The following is a 13,235-nucleotide window of genomic DNA, read 5'->3' on the forward strand; positions in this document are numbered from 1 at the left end:
TGATGCTCTACAAGAACATCTCTCAAACTAGTTTCTTGGGAAAGAGAACTTTTAAGAATTTAGATTGCTTACTTGCCAGATTGCTTGGAAATAAGGACATTTTTAGAAGGAATATCCAGTTTTCAGCTTTCATGAATAGGAATGTGTCTCCTTTTCAAGAAATTAAATGATCTGAAGGCAAAGCTGTTTCCACAAAAGGAAGATGCATGATACAGACGTATTTTTTTTGTTCTGGCAGTTTAGGATTTCTGTGTGTTGGATGAAATCATTAAGTATCTTACAAGATTTTACTTTAATTAATTTAATATTTTTTTCCCAACAGCTCAACATTCTCTACTTGGAGGCTCTTTCTTTTCCTTTTGACGATAAAGATGAAAAGAAAGTGGATATTGGAGGATTTTAATTTTATCTTTTTTGGTGTGGTCTGCCTCCTTTTCATAGATGGAGGTAAACTAGAACAAATAAAACGTAAGTAGACTTCAAACAAAGCTGTCACATTCACCTAAATTAGACATTTTCCTTCTATTTTCAGATGTGGTTCAGGAAAGAATGTCCTAAACCTTCTAACATTCTTCCTCCTTCTAATCCTGTGTTTAGTGGAATCAGGTCACAGCCACATTTGGGGTACATTTTCCTAAAGCTGTACAGGTTATAGTGCATCGTAAAGAACATAACACATCAGTTGGAGAATCTGTTTTATTTCAAATATCCTGAGTCAAGAGTGTGCTTAATTCCATTTAGTAACCTCTGTAAACATCTGACAGATTATCTGGAATCTGTCCCATGTGTAAGACTATTGTGCTGAAGTTTTCAGCTAGTGTAAAGCTCGTCCAAGACTGTTCTCTTGTGTTGTAAAAACAACCTCATATGAACTGGATTAGGTACCTCCCTTGAGAAAATTAAGAGTCTAAGCACTGTCAAAAACTTGATGAGAAGAATTGAAAAGAATACAAACAAAATAAAGGGAGCGTTTCTGCAAAGCCTGTCATCCGTGGGAGATGTTAACACATTTCAGAAATCATGGCATGGAGGAATAGCTACCCAAGTAAGTCAAGGAGTTATTGACTGCTTCAGCCTTGTTACTAGATCTCTGGAATGCTCTCCCTACCTGCACAGGCTGGGTTTTGGCCTCCTTCTTACAAAAGACATTGTTTGCCCTTGAGAAGTCATTGAAATTTTTAGCCTCAGTCTCAGCAGCTTCCGCTTCCAAAGAATTAGATGGAGGAAAAAAAAAGAAGAGTGAGTTCCAGAAAGGCCCTCTGCCCCACTGATCTCACCCACAGGGAAGTGAGTGAGTGTGAAGGAACCTTGTTCAAAGAAAGAACAGTGTGAGAAATTACCAGACTCCAGTTGTCTGCTTTTTTGTATCATGTGTTCCATTTGTCATGCTTCTGTGTGAAGGGAAAGCAGATCACAGTTTCTACTAACAGTCCCTAGCTCTTGATAGCTTCTTCTAGCCCAGTAAATGTGAAGAATGTCCCTGGCTTGGATTATCACATGGAAGATGAGTATTTTGTTAAGATATCCTGAAGCATCTTCTATACTGAGGGTAATGAATGAAAATGAATTTGGATATCATTAAGATAACAGAAAGGAATTCCCACACAGAATCACATGAGAAACACCCTTTTATTGTAGAGATTGAAGGTTTCAATGTGACAGGGAGAGACAGGACAACAATGTCTGACAGGTATGTGGATTTCTGCAAATCTGCAACTGCAAGATCAAAAGTGCTTAGTGAACAAAAAGATCTTAAAATATTTTGAAAGCTGATGCATCAATTATTTCAGCATCTCTCTGCAGTACAACCTGGGATTTTCCTCAGTTGGACCAATTGCTTTGGTTTTGCAATGAAAAGGTTTTGTTTCCTATAAGCCTGCCTGAGTGATCAGGCACTTTAATTTTCTTACCTAAACAGGTGAAAGGATAAAGTCACCTGTATGAAAGCCATTTTATCATCATTTCAGGAGCTGCAATTTTGGAAAAATGGGAGGCCATGTCATTTATTTTGATTTGGGAGGTTAGAAAAAAACAGCATGTGAAATTAAGGGTGTTTCTGTTGTGTGATTCTCCAGGAAAAGAAAAACTAGTTTACAGAAAACTCTGCACACCTAAATACACTTTGTAAGCATGGAATGGAAATTTTCATTCATAGCTCTTTCAATTCTTTACTGTTTTACAGATTCAGATACATACTGTGTGTTCCAAGATAAGAAGTACCGTGTAGGAGAAAGATGGCATCCTTATCTAGAACCCTATGGCCTTGTTTACTGCGTTAATTGTCTTTGCTCAGAGGTAGGACTGCTGAGTTATTATCCTACAACTTCTACTTGCTTCACTGACTATAATCCTTTCTGTTGTAGCTACAATTTGACAAAGCCCAAACCTGTTTCACTCATGGGTCCTGGTCATGCTGCAGGAAATCAAGGCAGGTGATCCTAGTGAAGGGAAAATACTAACAGAGAAGGCCAATACTGGCAAATAATACTCACATAGCATAGACAAAACAGCTCCTTAAGTAGCCAGAAGCTTTGTGGATGCTGGGCATTACATCTTGACAGATCAGGCCCCACTACCTAAGTATAATCCTTGCAGTTCCACCAATATGGACAATTATGCTGAACCTGAATTTGGTACTTTGATCTGTGTACAGTGCCAACATCTTCCAGTCAAAGCATCTGCTGCCCTAAAGTGCTGAAGGAACAGGCTTGGATGTAGCTGTTAGTAAAAGTCAGTAAAAGAAGAATGAGATGATGAAACATGAGAAAAGGTTATGGGGAGCAGAGAGAATTGGATAAAACATGAAAGGGCTCCCATCAGTTGATGGCTGATGCAAAAACACAGCAGTCAGAGATCCCCATAGTATGTCATATATGGCTGGGGGGAGGCACAAAAATGAGGGCAGTTTATGTCCCTTAGAGTACTTTAAAATAAACAATAAGCGATCTTAATCACTAACACATGAGACACTCCAGATGCTGAGTTCTGTCTGCTGTATTTAATGCAGAATAAAGTATTCCTGGCTATTTTCCCTCCCTGCAAGTGTAAAATATTGGGCCCCTGTGCAGCATTTGCTCTGAGGGAATCTGCTACTACAACTCAGTGCAGAGATGCACAAACAGTAGTCCCACAAGTCTGGCTGCAGAATGCAGCTGTGCGAGAAAAACCAATGTAGTAGGAAGAAAGGAAAAGTCTTTGTTTAGAGCAAAAAGGAGTATCCAGTCAACTTTTGTTGACGTATATGCAAAGTTGAAAACTCCCTCAGAGTCTGTGTGGAGTAAAACACTCATTAAATCACTGGAAGGATGTGTCTTGGGTGGGGAAAAAATTAAATGGAAGCCCTAGAGATCTGGATATAAATAATTGCTTGATGATTTTTAGGGAGCTGTTATACAGCCTGGAGGGATGGGAAAGTGCATGGTCAGCTCCTCTAGAGAACAGCACTGCTGGAACCCAGGCACACCCCCACACACCCACACATTATGAGCCTCCAAAAAAAGTCTGTTTTATTTTTTAACTTGGGCACGGAAGACAAAGTGATAGTTTAGGGCAGCAGGTTTAGTAAAGAATGAAACTGCTTATGGTAGTTCCCAGTACATGCAGCTCAGAAGTGGACTGGACTCTACTCCCTTGTCTGCTATATTTTACCTTTGGTGTACCATGAGGGTGCAAAATGTAACCTGGGATTATTTCAGCAGTGAGGATGCTGAGGGATCTCTTGCATGTGACTCTTGTTGTCTTGAAGGAAGATTCCAAATAACAACTGCAGCATCCAGCCACTCATTTGAGCTTTGTCCTGGCCAAAGTCATGTCCTCAGAGCACTGACCTACAATAAAAGCTCCTGAAGCTTCATTAGTTTTCATGAGGTTTCCTTCAGGAAACCCTCAATGATTTAAAATTTTAACAAAATAAAGGCATTAGACATGTCATGACATAGTACAAGCACAGACCATAAACCAAATATGACAGCATAAAAGAGGAAAGTAAAGTGTGCCACAGATAGCAAGTAAGAGAGACCTAAGTGTAAACCATGTATGATTCCCTGTCAGGTAGGCGAGGGATCTATATAGAGTCTGATGCAGCGACTGATTCCCTCACACTGCAGAGAAAAGCAAAAAAATCCCTAGAGGTCTTCATGGCCAGTGTGATCAAAATGTCTTTGCTCACCACAAACATTGTGATCTGCATGATGTCTGCACAAAACAAGTCACATCAGCCAGGCAGCAGACAGAGATCTCTGCTCTGTCTCTAAACAGTCTGTCTGTCCATCCCCCCAGCACACACACTTCGGATGTTTAAGAAAAAGGTGAGACAAATTAACTAAACAGAGGCCAAATTATTCAGCCTGGCATTAAAAAAGCTTTCCTGTTTTTGTGTGTATATAGTATTGTATTTTTACAAGTTATAACTTACATACTTAAACCAGAATAAAACTAAACATAATTCAGTGTTCTCGCCCTGTTCCCCCTTCGTTTTACAACCCTTCCTCCCCCCCAGTTCACAGTGGAGCCTGTTGACTGTTACTGTCAAGTAAATTTGAGCACTCACAATTTGTTAGATCATTATTTTACTCCTAAAATACAGCAGCTTTTTGCTTTTGCTTGTGTTCATAGTCATATCTGCAGGGTTAAATGACTGCTCTCCACACTAAGCACTGATAGCCCAGCTTGGGGAGAGAGATGCATCAACACTCTTTGGTTCCTGATGCAAAAATGTGACTTTGGCCCTGGGTCAGAGAGACTGACCAGTGCTTGAGTCCCACTCTGGTCAGTGGGGTTGCTCTCCCAAATATCACTGTGAATATAGACATAAGATCAGTCTCACTAAGCACAAGATCAGTTAAAATAGTTCTGTCCTGCTGCAGACAGTGGAGTCTGGCCGGCAGCACAGAGCAGAAAAGTTGGCCTGCAGAATTTTATCACAGCTGACCATGTACAGAAAGTAAACATTCCCCTCAGGAGATTCCACAGGACTTAAACTGAAAAAGAGTGAGGTCATGGAACTGGACAAGTCAGCAACATGGAGCCAGGTCAGCAGGCAGTGCCAGCCTTTCTTCTACAGCAGTGTTTCACAGGCTCCCATGTCTGCTGGGCAAGGAGCTGTGCAGACCAGGGATAGTCCCTATTCTGTGAAGCTTCTGCAGTCTAAAATTTGCTCCTCTTCTACAAAATCAGTATATTTCATTTCAGTTCTCATTGGAAACAGATGGTGATGTCATTTTTAGTGTCTCTTTCCAAAGCAGATGCACAACTGTAGTTTGTGGCTAACAATGATCTAATAGTAGAATTCCAGCCTGTGGTCTGCAGATATTTGTCAATGAATTATTTTGAAAGAGATGACTAGAAAGGCCTATATATCTGCTGTCTATGGAAGTCTGCACATCCACTGAAAACATTTCAGTGCTCCAGAAGGCATATGAAAATAAAGTGGGTTTAGTCCTGACACGACCTAAAACTACAGTCATAACTTAATGTCAGTGTTCATGCTGAAAGATCTTTCTTGCTATAAACATGAGCAACTCAGAGGTAAATTAAGAGGATGAATTATAGATGGGAAATGGGAATTTGAAATGGATGGTCTTTTCTGGTTACAGACACTGGATAATGAAAATTCCCTGTGTTTTAATTATAAATCAAACTTAGATGTGGTCAAATAGAATATTATGTTAATGACATGAATAATGAACCTTATTCCCAAGACTTAACTCATATTTCTTAGAAAAATGGCTACTTACCAACTGGTGTTTTTTGTCTACTGGGAAAGCAATAAAATGAAAACAAAAGACTCTCCATCGTTTTCAGGAGCAATTACAGACACTATTGTCTCTTGCGGTCTTGAACTAACCCTCAGTAGGGGATATCTCAGGGACCTACCATTTATCCATGCCTTAGTTTTGGAAGTGCAATTCCTAAGCATAATCTGCTCAAAAGAAAAAGACAAATGGAAATTAAAAGAGAAATGGAGATTGTTGCCATCCATTTTTAGGCACTTCCTCTGATTTTAAGGTTTGTAAGGATTTCTGACCTCCAGCATAAATTCAAAGGCAATAGAAGTATCTGGGCTTACCTTGGTATGAGTGAAACCAGAATGCTGTAAAAAGGCATTTTAAAAAAAATATTTGGATGTAGAATAGAGAACACAGAGATTTGTAAGACAGCCCACTTCATTAAAATACTATGTACTATGTTCCACCTACAGAATGGAAATGTTTTGTGCAGCAGAATAAGATGCCCAAGTCTACACTGTGCTTCCCCTGTGCATGTACCACAGCTGTGCTGCCCACGATGCCCAGGTAATTCCTATTAGTGACAAGTAGTCCTTTCTGAAATAGTTATTTAATATGCTGAGTAACAACAAAATTAAATATCTGTGCTGGAAAACTTCTGTGAAGTAAACATCCTCCTGTATCCCTTTAGGTCATGAGAGGCTTGTCCTACAGTAAGTTACAGTATTTCTCATGGTGTTTTCTGTTTAGGAAATCAGAAATATAGGTTTGTGAAGGGATCAGGTGAGCTGCCAAGTCCAATCCCCTACAATCCAGGCAGAAAGTAGCAGAAGTTTCATCGACTGTCCATTCCTGACTCCTTGTCTCTACATTCTATCACAATAAAACACCATCCCACAAATTTCCTAGGTTTCTGGTTTTGGTACTTTTCATAAGAGCAGACCAAAATATATGGTTATTTGCAATGGCTCTCTGTTAACAAGCAATTCAAAATTGCTGTGGCAAGCATGAATTTGTATAGTGTCACTGTACAACCAGTCTGGTAACATTTGCCTTTTACATCTCAGGTCCAGGCATGGCTTCATAATTAGTAGAGTGTTGTAAATCATAGAAGCAGTGCTGTAGAAGTTTATGACTATATAAATCCAATTGGATACTGTATAGTAAATTCTCCAGACTGTACATTTATTATATGCTCATTATTAAGAGCCACTGTATGAAAGAGACTAAGCAGGATCTTTCACGAGCCTGTTCCAGCATTCCCGACATGGCCTAATGGCTGGTAGATTTGACTGGAGCTTTTCCCTAAATGTCTGTCTTAGTGGCACCCCACATTTCCACTTATAAAAGAGTATTCATGCAGCATCATAGAAAGGGGTTTTATTTGACTTTCTCCAGAGAGTTTAATTGTCTGAGGAAAACAGCTGTTCCCTGACCAAAGCCTGTGAGCAGGAGGCAGTAAGTGCACAATGGCAGAGGAACATGAGTGCACAAAAGGTTGCTGTTCAGCTGGGATGGATGTGTTTACTGCACTTACTGGATAATAAATGGCATCCACACATCAATTTTGGGTAGGATTCATCTTCCCCGACAATTATATGCACTCTCTATCAGATTTGAGTATCAATATCTGATCTATGTATCTAGAAGCCTTTTTTAACCAGTGACAAGGAAGAACCATTTCGAGCATATAACTAATCTGATGCTGTGATGCTGCTTTGGTGTCCTAGGATGAGATTGAGCCCATCCAACTTTAAATCCAACTCTTTGGCATCCAGCTGATGACTGGAGTTTTATCTATGGTGGTCTAATACGTGGGAAAGAAAATTTGTAAGGCAGAATGCTTTCTTTGGCCAACTATAACTTAGTAAAATGGTAAGGTGCTGGTTCTTTTGTTTCCAGATCAAAAGAAGGACTGGTGTACTGGTGTGCCCAAAATCTGGTCTGTTTTTTCAGCTAATCTAAACTTCAGTTGGCAAGACAATCATCCAGATGCCCTTTACAGCTGTTGGAAACATGAGGGTGATTCATCCTGTTACCCAGAATGAGAAGACTTTTTCCCTGGAGATGCCTGTCACTCTCCACTGATTATTGAGGGAGTACAGGAAAACAGCTTACACTGGATGCTTACTTTTTGACAGTTTAAATTAAATCACAGAAGTCCTACTCAATAATTGGCATCTTCAGTCAGGAATGTTTTCTATTCTTTTTTTAGTATCTCTGTACAGTATCTACTATAGAATCATAAATGCTTCTAGATTGATTGGTTTTGCTTCAAGTGCTCCTTGGCAAAGAACTGTTTTGGCTTTTTTCTGTTCATGAGTTGCAAATTTCATGATACCTATGAAGATTTCAAAACATTCTACAGTGGTCTAGTAAGGAAGAGTAAGGCCCCCTGTAAACTCTCAAATCCTTCTTATCAAATTAAGTTCTTCCTATTCATAGATTTCAGCTGGAATTTTGTACTCTGTGTTTAAACTGATAAATATGGAAAATTATCAGAATGAGCCTTTCCTGAATTGTGATCTATTATCTTCTCTTAGCTGCTCCTAAAATCTATTTGTAATCAATCTGCTACAAATGACAGGCCATTACATTGCTAGCTGTGCACTATCTCATTAAAAATGAGAGTCCCACTAAGGTCTGTTTTTCCCCTAATTGAATCTGTAACAATATTAGGCAAAAGAGAATGCGTAGCCTCTTGTGATTTCAGGGGTTATTTGCATTCTGCTTTCTGCAGTGATTATGTGTATCATATTTGGTGCTCTATCTTCAGTGGTAAATGTTCATGCTCGATCTGAATAGGATCTCAAGCATTCTTGGAGATCTTAGGCCAGCTTTCCATTCCTATGTGTCTGGCATACAATGTCTTTTGTGCAACATGCCATGATATGCAGGAAATTCACTTCTCTAGTTTTCCTGGTTATTTTTTAATGGAATGTGTGAGAGCTTTGGCCATTGGCCATCCATGTGAATTATTCTCATAAATGCTCATTATATTCTGTTACATATGTTTCCCCTCCATTTCTCAAGCTGCATTATAGAAATGAGTAGTGCTAGTCAGAGTGACCTGAGGCTCTTCTCTTGCCTACAGGCCTTGTAGGGTGTAACTGCCCAAATCACTGCCTTGTTATTTAATGAAGTAGAGGTAATGCCAGGAGGCAGCAACTTTCATTGGATGCTGAACTTCTTAGCTACCTAAGTGGAGGAGCTGTTGAAGGGATTCCTTTGAGAAAAGTTGGCACTGCCCTCCCCCTGGAATTAATGTCTCCTACATCCATAGCGACACTGGACTTGCTGACACAAAGAGATGCAGTGTTTGTATCCTGTCTCCCTGGAACCAGATACCATGAATCTTAAGTAGTTTTTAGACATACGTTATGAAGCATCTTCTACTTTCATCAGTGGTTCACCAGCTTCTACCATAGATTCACTGTTAACTTTTCTTTCTTTTTTTAAACCTATTCTTTCTAGCATTGGCAAAATCCAGACCTTGTGTCTTATTAAGATCTAGATATTCCTTCCTTTTGAACCTCTGAAAAGTAGTTTACCATCTGAATTGTATTCTTATCACCACACATACGTAAGCAAAAATACTAGGGTCACATGACTGGGACTCTTTCTGCACATCAGTGAGACCCAAAGGACATCACATGCTTCTGAGCTTGGTCTCCTTCCTTCCACCTCAGGATGCTCCGGGCATCATCAGAGGGGAGGTGATTTGTAGTCAGGGAGATAATTCACTGTCATTTTTAGATCTGGATCAGCTCTTTACCTAGAGTGGACCTCAGAGCTTCTGACTGCTGTCATGAAAATAAACTTCATGTACAAGTTCTTTGAGCATTTAGCTGTCATTTATGGCACTTCTATGGACAGTGCCTTTAAAGCTGGAACATCTATTGTAAATTGTATCATTTCTACATTCAACAATTATGAATCAAAGCATTTAGAGTCTAGTTGAAGATCAAACGTGTAAACCTAAGAAAAGCTTACATCAGAAGCAAAGATTGACAATTGCAGGATTTAGAACAGTTTTCCACATTCCACTTGCTGGTTTGATTTCTCAGCAGATAAGGCTGCATGCTGATGTATGAATCAGCCCATCTGGCTCCAGTGTTTTTTAAGCTTGCTGCCCCGACTAAACACACTGCCTTCCAAGAACATTCATTATTAGTAACATGTTTAAATTTAAGCTCCTTTGGTACTGTGGTTTTTCTTTATCAAATTCAAACCACTTTTCTGATGTACTTTTGTTCTTCTTTAGATACAGAAATGCCAGGTGGTACCTATATACATAGCTGGTCTAAAGATGGACCAGATGAGGCGTCTCACAACAGTGGTCTGAGAACATCACCTAAAAATAAGTGAGGCTCTGTCTGCAGGGTAGACTGCAGCATGAGTCAGTAATACCTGAATCTTTGAACTAGCTATTTTAGATCCTGGAACAGTGCACAACTCACTGCACTGCAAAACTTGCCGAAGAAGCAGGAAAAATGTGCCTGCCATGAGCTCAGTGCTACCTTCACTCAGTAACTGAGCTAGTCCAGGTGTCACCCTGCACTCTGCAGTGTAGATAAAGATTCAGCCTTACAAGGTGCAGGGCACGTACAGCACCTGTTGACCTGACAGACATTTTACAAGTAAATACAGAACGCGTGTGTAGTGCAGCGCATCTCGCACTGAATTACAACCAAAATCTTCAACCCTGACTGTTGGAATGCTCTGGTGATTTTTCCATTGCAGAATGTACATAAAACCATTTGGTGAAGAGGCTTTGGGTCCTACCCAGCTCACACACCAGAGCTCCCAGGCTCTCAGTTCTAGTCTTCTTACCCTTCCATTCACAAACATTTTTGGGATGGAGGAAGGCATACTGTGCCCAGCTCTTCCATTCTCTATGCAACTCTTCTTGCTACCATCTATCCTTCTCACATCAGCAAGTGAGAGTCCTAACAACGGGTAGTTGTCAGATAGTTCAAATTAAGTATTTATTTGGAAGTAAATTTGGTTTAGTAATATAATGGCATAGGCATTCCAAGGAGATGTCTAATTCTTTCCTATTGATGTGTTCTTAGATAATTTGTATTGGTTTGTGATTTGCCTTTGTCACTACCTTCACAAGGAATGTTTGCTATCACAACCAGATTGAGGTTATCACTTGTTTCCATTCTGCTTTTTTGACCATAAAAATTCAAAAAAAGTCTATCTGTATATCAGCATCCAAAATGCATTGAAAGAATACATATCTTCCCACATGGGTGACAGAACTTCCATTCTTTGGACTGACATGATAGGATAGGATAAGCTGCTCAGAATTTTTCCAAGATAACTTCCAAGACCTTCAAAGAGGCTTCAGAGAGGACTCAGAATACACCAAAGCTTCATTTAATTTGTTTCCTTGGCAGGGGAGTGATTGGTGGATTCATATAATCGTTTAACTTGAGAGCAGGAATTAAAGTAGAGCAACCTAGAAAGTGTTTTATGAGTCCTTCAGAGTTGCTGGGCAATTGATGGGCAATTTTTTATGCAACTATAAAAGAAAACACAGGAAATTAAGCTGCAGAAAATATATTAAAATAATGTGAAGAGCTTGACTTAGCCCTAGAAAGCTAAAACACAACCAACAGCCTTTTGAATGTTTAAACTGAAACTACATCTTTGCCTTGAATCTGTATGGAAGTTCAGAGTGTCTAGATAAGGTGCTAGTAGTTCCTTCAAGCAATGAATTTCATACACTTTCTGCCATCTGACCATATTAAAGACTAGCTGTGGTGATTAACTCTGAATTACCCTGGAGTTTTTAGAGCTTAACCTGGTCCTTGAAGTTATTTTGATGTAAAGCATTTTGTGGCTTAATATCGTTGACACCTGCACCTCCAAGAGGCACATATGGATTTTGTTTAGAGCTTGTGTTTGCAGTTTTTGGATAGTGCACAACTTTTCCATCCACATTTATTGTCAGCTTCCACCACTACTCTAAAGACGACTTCATTGCACAGCCTTGGTTGTTTTTTAAAGGAACCTTCACACATCATCTATGTTTCTTTAAATCACAGATTTGTAATAATTTGGATTGTGATGCATGACTGAGGGAAAAGGCTAAATGCACATGGACTGAGGCTTGATCCACATTCTACTGTAGTCAATCAACAGATTTCTATTAACTTTGATAGTTTTTGGACTCAGTCTTCTATGAGAACAGATGCAGTTACTGACTATGATATAGTCCCTCTCTCTAGAAATACTAAGGAATATGGTAGAAATACGAGACAGAAGATGAAAGGGGAAACTGCCTCTTTGCTGTGCCACACAGAGTAGGTGTTTGGGCCAGGTTCCAAATCTATTTAGTTCAATGGACTTCAGATCAGACCTTGAGGTGACACATTTGTGTAGAGTGGAAACAAAATTAGAGGGAAGAAATTTTAAAAAAGGATTTTTAATAGGAAAGAAATCCATTTGGTCTCTTATGCTGTGCTACAAATCCCCAAGGACCTCCGGCCACAAAAGTTGTTTAAAATAGTCCTAGTTGACCCCTAGAAGATAACCCTGCACTGAAACAGTGTAAGAGATTTTCTTATCTGAGGTTCCTGTATTTTTATGACGAATCAAGACCTAGTCCTGGTGATGAAGTAGCTCTAGAATATTTGCGTTTTACCCTACCTGATGTGACAGTAGTAAAAACTTTTTTACCACTGTAAAAAAATGTCTCCTTTCAGCAGCTGGTGGTTTTGACCTTGAAACAGCCAGTTTGCAATAGCAGTTTGTTCCCCATGTGCTGCTGGCTCTCTGGGCTCAGTTTAGATATCCAGCCCTGAAGCTGCACTAGGAGCAAGTCCAGAATACATAGAACTGAGTTGATGGTGCTGACAGGTTTCCTGCCTTTTTGAGGCAAAGGTATGCAAGAGGCTTTTGCAGATACTGAGGAAAGTTTGGTAGATGGGAAAATTTCTGGAAAAAACAGAGCATATTTTATTCCAGGTCACCATGAAACTTGTGCTCCACAATGTCCCTCACTGCCTGTAAGACAGAGATTCCCTGTCTACTCTCTTTTCTTTAGCACCTCTGCATTTGGCCCCTCTCACCAAGTAACCCCAGCATAGCACCTCATACCCAAGTGGCCAAAATATGGTCACAGAACGTTTCCTGCACTGAAGGTCTTTTTAGGGATGTAAACCACAGCAGCAGAATGAGCCAGCTATCTGCTTCTTTGCACTGGCCTTTCTGGTACAAATGGGTCAGCAGACAAACATTAATTGGATCTCTGAGTACAAAGCAAACCAACTGCTGTTACTGTATCTTAGTTTCACTGGAACTGCAGGAAAATAGGCAAGTGCTCTGTGTTATATAAAGTACTACTATTTCTGCATGAAATGCACTGCATAAACACAGAAGAGTATAATTTATGTGATCTTTTTTCCATATAAACATGAAGATCTTTTTTTAAGAAATATTTTAAAAATATGGTTTGGTTTGTACACATAGCATCAGGGTTAGTTCAATCAACAGAGT

General features: G+C 39.6%; 1 protein-coding gene across 1 annotated transcript in view; it reads left to right on the forward strand.

Annotated features, from left to right (window-relative positions):
- Positions 1–350: 350 nt before the first annotated feature.
- CHRDL1 (chordin like 1) overlaps positions 351–13,235 on the forward strand; it is a 32,619-nt gene continuing 19,734 nt past the window's right edge. Inside the window, exons 1-3 of the mRNA XM_082289353.1 lie at positions 351–468; positions 2,183–2,295; positions 6,200–6,293. Of these exons, the coding sequence (XP_082145479.1) occupies positions 372–468; positions 2,183–2,295; positions 6,200–6,293 (304 nt within the window). The 5' untranslated portion in view covers positions 351–371. The remainder of the gene's footprint in view (positions 469–2,182; positions 2,296–6,199; positions 6,294–13,235) is intronic.

The sequence above is a fragment of the Coloeus monedula genome (assembly GCF_965178545.1).
Source record: "Coloeus monedula genome assembly, chromosome: 12".
Lineage (NCBI taxonomy): Eukaryota > Metazoa > Chordata > Aves > Passeriformes > Corvidae > Coloeus > Coloeus monedula.